Source organism: Silene latifolia, chromosome 2 (genome assembly GCF_048544455.1).
Source record: "Silene latifolia isolate original U9 population chromosome 2, ASM4854445v1, whole genome shotgun sequence".
NCBI classification, from domain to species: Eukaryota; Viridiplantae; Streptophyta; class Magnoliopsida; order Caryophyllales; family Caryophyllaceae; genus Silene; species Silene latifolia.
This window is the reverse complement of record NC_133527.1, coordinates 169552390-169562278: the sequence shown is the minus strand read 5'-3', so window position 1 is coordinate 169562278 and position 9889 is coordinate 169552390. Positions and strand designations below refer to the sequence as shown.

Genomic DNA, 9889 nt, shown 5'->3' with positions numbered 1-9889 from the left:
GATGAATATATAGTACGTATAAATAGTAGAATTGTCCCACTTCAGAAAAATAATCTAGGTTTGGTGAATATTATTTATAAATAGTATAATTGTCCCACATAGAAAGATTAATATAAGGTGGGGTGAATATAAATAAGAGTTAACCCACATATATATTAATCTTTTATCTTTTATTTTTTTTGAAAGAATATTTTAATAATATGTAAGCAAATCATTAGACATAAAATGTGAACATTAAACCCTTATAACGGTTTTTTTTGCATTATAAATAAGTTAATTATCACGTTACAAAGCACGGGCATTCAAACTAGTAAGACTATATTTTAACACAATAAAAATCGAATAGGCGGACTCTTTACAAGCGGGCCCAAGAGGTTGTTTGTAAAGAACTCTTTTTCTAGGGCTCTCTCTTAGGTCCATTGGCTGTAGAAACTAGAAAGTACGTTACGCTTGCTTGTTTCAGTTTTCCTATATAAACTCATTCAATTACACTTGGCTACACTCAACTTTTCATCGGAATTCTAGTTCCTACTTCCATCTTAACATTTATATCCACCATCTATATTTCTACTCTCACATTTATTTCAGTTAGAGAAACAAAATGGCCAAGTCACCAGAAGAAGAACACCCACAAAAGGCGTTTGGATGGGCTGCAAAAGACTCTTCTGGTGTTCTCTCTCCTTTTAAATTCTCTAGGAGGTAATGTCTGTCTCACTTATGTATACGATTGTCGCATAAGAGATTTTATGGATCAAATGATGTTGATTATTGAGATTATGATAGATTTAATTCTAATTGTTGGGTCACGTAATTTTTGTGACTTTGTACGACAAAACCTAACCTAACTGTACCGGTGTACCCTACATTTTAATCACACCCAGTTTCCAAATAATTTTGGTTGGATTAATTTGATTTAATAATGGGTTACCCTACATCATGTTTGAAGACAGTTTGTAAATCGGGCATACTAGGTCAAGTTAACGTTTTCGAGGCCCATAAGTGTAGATTACGTGGCATAGCCTCGGCCTAAATTGTCTCTTTCAAGTCTTTGAACCCAAAATCCACGAGTTATTTACTCGTGAATTTTGCACGTTAATTGATATTGTGAGTGGTATTTTAATCCAAGTTAAACAAATGTTCGGGATGGAGCGATTGGTATAGGTTGGCCTTACATACACAACTTTTATGGGTCTTAGATCTTCTTTTAAAAGATCCATTTTACACAAGCCACTAGTTGTTCTAGTTTAACAAGAAATCTTGAATTGAACCTTAGAATTTTGGGTTACAGAATTAGTTCCTTATTATGGTTTAAACTAGGGATTTATTTGGCAATTGGATGAAGCTTTGTTTGTACCTCTTATTTGGTCGAGTTTGAGTTTTTCAAGAGACTCCACATAGTCACATGACTGACTATGTGGAGAATAGCAACCAACCAGTACTGTAATGTCGTGTTGAGAATTATTTGTCCACCATACTTCATCAAACTAAAGCCAAACACGACATTACAGTACTATGTACTGGTTGCTATTCTGTTCGTTCCACTCAATTATTTACGTATCGTATTTATGTGTGTCTCAGTCAATTCTTATGTTGTTTTTAGAACATGTTTTTATCTAGTAATATAGCCCTTACAAAACCAATGATTTATGACATTAATGCAGCTATCAACTAGCTTAGTTTGTAAAGTCATGACGTGGGTTTAAATCCCGTCAGCGACTAGTTCCCTTTACACTAAAAAAAATGATTTATGATATTAATAAGGGTGTTTATTGAGATGCAGGGCAACAGGAGATAAGGATGTAACATTCAAGGTGTTGTATTGTGGAATATGTCACTCTGATCTTCACTTTATTAAGAATGAATGGGGAAATGCCTCTTACCCTGTCGTTCCCGGGTAGTTTACTATTCTATGTTGACTTGCTCTTGTAATTCTTTAGTCATAATATGAAACAGGTCCAGATGTTGATTGTTAGTGTTGTTGATTTGTTTAGTACCATGTTTGTTTATCTTTGTCCATTTGTTTTGGATGCATATGTATGCTTAATTAATTTCTAACTGTTGGGGGCTTGGGACCATAATCATAAAGAAAAAGACTTTCATGTGCAAGTGTGCGGTACTGATAACGAGTGATTTCTCGTTTGTTATTTACTCTACTATATAGGTCTCATGGTTTCTTGATGTTGTCATGTTGCTATTTATTCCTTTTGTCTCAATTATTTATTTACCTTTTGTGAGGAATATATTTTAGTCAAAGCTAAACGAATGATTGGGAGGAAAAGAGTGATTCTTTTTTGACATATTATTATTGAAGACTGAGATCTGTGACTTCCTCCGTTCCACTAAGTTTTGCATTATCAATAAAATATACGAGTAGACCTTTAAAAGTCTCAGTCTTGCAACCTACGATCTTAAAGAAGTATGATTGTGTCTCATAATTTCATTCGATATATTGTTTACCGATGAATACTGGTAGTGTCTAGGACAATAATGTTTGTGGGATGGAGGGACAATTAGTTTCTGGATCAAGTTGTCGTCGACTAGTAATTACATGAGTACTAGTATGGGAAAAATGGGAGGATGTATGCCTATGAGTACTCTTACAGAACTATTGAACTTCAACCTTGTACCTTTGTTTGATTCATGAGAATCACAAATGCTCATACCGTCTCAAAGGAGAGTATCATGTTGAGACCACTTTACAGTGACATTAAGATAACCCTGTTTATATTGGCAGTAGCGTTTCAACTTTCAAGTATCTTCAGTGACCAACTAGTGTATTTTTTATCAACAATATATATTTCGAGCAATATTTTACTTCACGACTCATTTATATGTGACGTGATTGTATGACAAGTGTGATTGTTTTTTTTAGACGTTCTTCTTATAAGACTGCCTTAAAGCTTTCTTATAAGACTGTCTTAAAGGAGACTTACTCAAATATTTATAACAAAAGCAATACGTTCTTGTGGTTGGAGTGTAAGCAAGATGTCTACAAACACTTGAGCACTTGCCAGCAACTTATTACATTACATGATCACATCTCCGAGACTAAGCTGATACATGTCCAAATTTGTTATTTTCAGGCATGAGTTTGTTGGAGAGGTTACAGAAGTAGGAAGCAAGGTGAAGAACTTCAAAGTAGGAGACAAAGTAGGGGTAGGATGCATGGTTGGATCTTGCCTTTCCTGCGACAGTTGTGAACAGGGTCTTGAGAATTACTGCCCTAAGATGATCTTAACCTATGGTTCAACCTACTACGATGGGACCAAAACCCATGGTGGCTACTCAAATATCATGGTGGTTGATGAACAATTTGCTGTCCGGATTCCGGAAAACATGCAACTGGATGCCACAGCACCTCTTCTATGTGCCGGCATTACAGTCTATAGCCCTTTGAAGTACTTTGAACTCGACAAACCAGGACTTCATATTGGTGTTGTGGGCCTTGGTGGTCTTGGCCACATGGCTGTGAAATTTGGAAAGGCTTTTGGGGCTAAGGTCACTGTTATAAGTACCTCTCCCAACAAAAAGGAGGAAGCTGTTAGTCGTCTTGGTGCTGATTCATTTTTAGTGAGCCGTGAACCTGAGCAGATGAAGGTATCATTTTCATTTCTTTTGTTTTTGTTTCTGTTTCTAATTATAATTCATTTCGGATTACATTGTCATGGTCAAGTTTGTAAAACTGTAGTAAGATAATAAAAAGAATGGCCTATTTTGCAAAGTTAAGGCATCTGCAGAGTTTAGTCTAATCGTTTTAGGTTTTGATTGTCTATATTATCTGGTCATCTTTGATTGGGTCACTGTCACTCTATTTTTTGTATTCATGTTCCATCAAACTTTAACGGGAGCATCTATGAAACTTGGTTTGAATATGGCAGGCGGCAATGGGGACAATGGATGGTATAATCGACACAGTCTCAGCACAACATTCAATTCTACCATTGCTTGGACTCCTGAAATCCCAAGGAAAGCTGGTTCTGGTTGGTCTTCCTGAAAAGCCTCTTGAGCTGCCAGTTTTTCCTCTAGTCGGAGGTATTCTATTGCTATTCAGTAACTCGATCTTGGTCGTTTCATTGTTTCGAAGTCCTTACATCTAACTTCCACTATAAACTTATCAAGTTGTTAGTCGCAGGAGATCGTTGTAACATAATACATACGACGATACCATATCGTGATATGCTTCATATTTCATCAGCGATATATTTTTTATAAACCGGTCTCATACAGAATTAAATGAACTTACAGGGAGGAAGATAGTGGCAGGAAGCTGCATCGGAGGGATTAAGGAGACACAGGAGATGGTTGATTTTGCTGCCAAACATGGCGTCAAAGCAGATGTTGAAGTTGTTGCTATAGATTATGTAAACACCGCCATGGAGCGTCTGGTGAAATCAGATGTCAGGTATAGGTTTGTCATCGATGTTGGCAACACCCTTAAAGCTGCTTGATTGCAGCACTTGAAACTTCTATGGACTGGCTTCCTGGAAGAAATATCGGATAACTGTGTGTGATTACTGTCCTTTGCTGTTGCTTCGTTCACGAAGGGTGTTTAGAATAAGATCATGTGTGGAATTTCATCATGTTTGAGCCAAACTTAAGTAGTCAATTACTTGGAATTTGGATGTAGAACTTATGGTGGATTCTTGTTACTGAGTATTTATTATCAGCTGGGTAATTACTTGTCCATCTGGTTTTTATTCTGTCAATTAGCATTCTGTTTCCGAAGCAGCGCACGTTTATGGGATAACTGTGAAATCCGCAGTCGCAGAATTTTTACGAGGTGCACACTAGGCCCTATTTTTTGGGACTGAAACTCAGCCCAGTTTCGTAGAAGGGTGCATGATTTGTAGTTCGAGTCCTAGACAAGCGGACCTAATTCTTTTTTTTTGGTGTAAACCTGGGTGTCCTACAGTGTATAATTCCCTCGCCGCGGGTGCTCTCACGAAGAGGTAAACGGCTGGCCAAAGAGTTCGCTCCATTCTCATCGGCAGAGATTAAACTCCTGACCTCATGGTTAAGGGATGATGTAAAACCATCACATCAAACCCATTCGATTACAAGCGGACCTAATTCTAACAGCCGGTACAATAACAGTTTTATTTGTAGTGAGATTATTATATGCGCAAATGTAAGAACCTAAATATGGTTCAACTGAACTAAACTTAAAGAACTTGAACCGACTAAACTTAAAAGGAGTTGAACTAAATTTAACTGAATTTAGATGTCTTAACTAAACTAAGATTAAGGTGATGCGTTCATACCTCAAAATGTTTGTTTAAAACCATGATATTAAATTTCGATAGATATATGAATAATTGAGAAGATTTAAAATGCACAACTTCTTATTTCGAAAGATATCAATGATTGAAATGATCAACGGGAGGGCTGAGGGCCTGCACAAATTCTCATTGTGACGGACACTTTGTGACGGGTTACATATTACCCACATGGTTAAGTAAAGACAAGCTATTTGTGATTCATTAAACTTGTTTTTTTGACTTATCTAATCATTTGAAAAATGCTTTACTCGTTACAAGTTTGTGACGGATATAGAGATTTATCGAAGGGCCTGACGCTAATGCTTTAGAAAGAACAATTAGTCTTGCTGAAGACGGATCGGAGCAAGTGACGGATAATGCCACTCACAAAACGGATAGGGGGGATAAGGTGGGGACACCCCCATGTACTTCCCCCTCTCCTCTATTCGGGTCATTTGTGAGGGAAAATGGTATCCGTCACTCCAAAGTGACGGATACGTGCCGTCACAAATGAGATTTTGTGTAGAAAGAAATCCATTTTTGAGGTACTTTGCAAAGAAATTCTTCATACTCCGTATAGACTTATTGGAAGGTTGGAAGTACATCTAGTCTACTTCCCACTAATTTTAGTGTATTGATTATTTGATTAGTACTTGTAATATTTCACAGCCACAAACCGTGCGAGTGCTACGTCCAACTTTTGACTGGATGTCTGAAATTGTTAGACTGATAGTTCACCACTACATTCCAAATTTGATACATGACCTCCTTCATAGGCTCCATATCGGGTTCGGATTGTGTCTCGTCAACAACTAGTTCAAGTCGTTTACCGTTCATACTGGGTCATCATAGGATGAGAGTCATGAGACATCATTGGTGACAAATTGGGGCAACCGAACCAAGTCAGCTTATCAGCATATATTTTACCGTATATATTTAAATTTGGATGAGTAATTTCTTGTTAAAAAAATGTTTAGGTTTATTAATTTTAATTTTAAACGAAAACAATAAAGATAAATGTTAGCATCATTATTAAGCTAATTCGTTATCGAGTTATAAATTGAAGTGAGTTTAATATTGGGTCACAGACTCATAGGTCAAGTCGAGCCGAATTCAATTCACCAGTTCAATTAGGGGCGGTTCGTGGCGGGTTCTTCGATGCCACCTCTTTACGTCCATATATTGTAGATGAGATACGATTAATATGGTGAAAAAATTGTTATCCTTGACCAATCAAAAATTCATATGTCATTATAATACGACCGTGTTACAAAATTGAATGTGTCAAGAATTAACATGTCTAGATTCTTTTCCTTAATCAATCAAAAACTTACCGTACTTATGAGTTATGATATGACCATGTTGCTCAATTGAATGTGTCAACTGTCAAGAGTCACTCCTTGATATTTTTTTTGGTGCATTGTCACTTCTTGATATTAAAGCGACCCTTTCACACCTAATCCGTGGAAGAGAATATCTTAATTTATCGGTAGTATACCCGATTATATTGAGTTTCATCATGCCCCGCCCTTTTACAAATACTCCATATATATTGTGGTTAATTGGTCATTATACCTATCTCTTTTATTGTGTGAAGTCTACATGTAAAATCTTAAATCTCGATCTCACTCGATATTTTGATAATGCCCCGCATTACTACTCTTAAGAGTAATACTCGAAGCAACGCAAGTTTAACTTTCATCGAACCTAAAACTAACATAAAAAAAAAAGATAAAAAGAAAACTACACACATCCACCAATTGGAGTGGATTTTGGTTTCCATTATTATTATTATACTTCCTCCATTCTTGAATGATCTACCCATTTTCCTATTTGGGCCATTTCACTTTGATCTACCCATTTCCTTTGTTTCTATTTTTGGGTATAGAAAATGACCAAGTTATCCTTGTTACCCATCTTTATTTACAAATATTGCCACTACTTAAACCCCTAATCTTCCTATAATTAACACTAATAATACAGTTTACCCCTAATTACTCCCTCCTTTTTTTTTTCATTTCCCACGAGATTTGTCATATACCCCCCCTATCATCATTTAATTTCATTGTCTCTCATTTACTCTCCCTCTCTCTAACCGTCTCTCTAGATCCTTCTCAAAAAACCCTAAAAACTCTCTTCCTCTCCGCCGCCTGACCATTCTCCTTCTTTTCTCATCTTCCCTCTACATCTCCCTCATTGTCTGCTCTTCCTTTCTTCAATTTTCGTACCTTTTTTTATCTCGTTCTCATACTAATGGATCCTAATCTAAAGTTTCGTACCGTAAATCACTAGATAATTGTTTATATATACCTGGTGTGGGACATGTGGTTCCTGATACCTACTCAGGTTATGGATCACTACTTGATTCTGATCGTGATGATGAACCTGAGGTTACATCGGCTTTTTTTGGTGATCAAAATACCATTGTTCCTGATTCTTTGGTTGATGATGTTCATGCATGCGTTACTGGAAAAGATCTCTTTCTGGAAAGTGAAAGATCCGGTGATTTATCACCAAAATCCAAGAAATTCAATGAGTTTTATGATAAGATGTCTGAAAAGTTGAGGAAAAAGGAAGAAAAGGCAGGTAAATCGAAGATTTTTAATGTTTATTTTGATTTCTTTTTTTATTTTATGTACTGAAGGATTTCATATTGTTTTTGTTTATTGAATCAGTTCTGTGTGTTTGTTATGCAGCTCTTCATATTGTTGAGAAGACGGGATTTGATGTGGAAAGCTCTAGATCTATTGAGTTATCACCGAAATCAAAGAAATTCAAAGTGTTTTATGACAGGATGATGGAAAAGTTTAGGAAAAAGGAAGAAAATGCAGGTAAATCAAACAATGTTTTTTTCTTGTTTTTCTTTTTTTTTTATTTTTGTTTTGTTTACGGTAAACATCTTAACATTACTGTGTTTTTGTTTTGAAGGGTTTGATATTGTTGAGGCGAAGGGGGCAAAGGGAATGACTGGGGAAATTTCTGGATCCACTGTAAAAAGGAAGCGAAATTATTGATTAAGGGAGGTTCATTTCTATTACTCTTTGTCTTTGTGTAATAAACTTTGTTTGTTGGGTTTGAATGTTGGTGTTGCTGCTGATTTTGTTGTGTTTACTTCTGTTGTTGTTTTTGCCGCTGAAATACGAGTACAGTTGTTGCTGATGTTATCATTCCTGCTGCTGTTTTTTGCTGCTGAAATATGAGTATCTTTTTGTTGTTGTTGTTTTAATGTTAGTTTATCAATTTTTGGGTTAAAAAGGCCATCTGATGAACTGTGAGTGTCTGGTTTACTGCTGTTGCTGTTTTTGATGAAAAATTTGACAATTTTTGGGTTAAAAATGCCATCTGATGAACTGTGAGTGTCTGGTTTACTGCTGTTGTTGTTTTTGATGAAAAATTTGACAATTTTTGGGTTAAAAATGCCATCTGATGAACTATGAGTGTCTGGTTTACTGCTGTTGCTGTTTTTGATGAAAAATTTGACAATTTTTGGGTTAAAAAGGCCATCTGATGAACTGTGAGTGTCTGGTTTACTGCTGTTGCTGTTTTTGATGAAAAATTTGACAATTTTTGGGTTAAAAATGCCATCTGATGAACTGTGAGTGTCTGGTTTACTGCTGTTGCTGTGTTTTGATGAAAAATTTTTCATCAATGTGAATGATGTGACTCATATCCTTGAACATTATACACCTCAATAGCCTATCAAAGACTAATTTGCCCATCACAAAATGCAACCTAATGTGCTTGTGGTCTTCGCTCAATGCTGGATGTATTGAACTTGTGTAGGATTTAATGAGTCCTTCTTTTACCCATCTATGACAGGTAGATGGTGAATGCCCAATTGCCTTCCCCAACCTCTTCAAAGTTGTTCTCTTTTCTACATCAAGTGCCACTATGGCCTCTATTGGACAAGGTAATCTGTTTTTCCCCTTCTTTCCCTTTATTTTTGTGGACAGCGGGCCGCCCACGGGGGCGCTTGGGACGAAGGGGCTCGAAAACAAGCGTTTGCATTTTGTAAGGAGTCGCCACCAATTTTTATGGGAAATTGGAACCGTTCGAATACCTCGTGTCATGTCAGGACACAAAGTAGTGACATGAACACTAAGCAATCGTTACCCTTAGCATTCTATGTCTAGAATGACTCTCGTGGATGCCAATGAACACGGGTGCTCACGGAGATCTGGAGTAAGGGGTGAGGGTACGTATTAGGAAGCTCTTTTGATCGAACACCTAATCCCGCCCGCCTCGATAGCGGCCTCTACTAATGATTAGGGAGTTTATTCGTACTCGATATATCGTCGGCTATATGCATGCTATGCAACATCCAATAAATTAATCCTAGCATGTTAATTAGACTAAGTCGGTGAACACGTAATTAGCAAACAATTGATGTCGAAGTCGGGATTTAATATTGATTTACATGTGAGAACATACAAACAATACAAGAATGAAAACAATAAATATGAATTACAATAATGAAGATTACAATAATTACATCGAAATAGGCGATTTATGTCGAAAATACCTTTAAAACGGATAATTTGAGAAAAAGGAATAAAAGAAATAATTAACGAACAGATATTAGCGTGATCATACGAATATTAGTTGATTAATACGTAAACTAATTAAACTAC

At 36.4% G+C, this 9889-nt stretch overlaps 1 protein-coding gene across 1 annotated transcript; it reads left to right on the top strand.

The window, feature by feature from the left end:
- Positions 1 to 427: 427 nt before the first annotated feature.
- Positions 428 to 4684, top strand: LOC141643339 (putative mannitol dehydrogenase). The gene is made up of 5 exons (XM_074452463.1): positions 428 to 699; positions 1781 to 1894; positions 3084 to 3597; positions 3879 to 4032; positions 4246 to 4684. The coding sequence occupies exons 1-5, from the start codon at positions 602 to 604 to the stop codon at positions 4446 to 4448; spliced, it is 1083 nt and encodes a 360-aa protein (XP_074308564.1). The 5' UTR covers positions 428 to 601; the 3' UTR covers positions 4449 to 4684.
- Positions 4685 to 9889: the final 5205 nt, after the last annotated feature.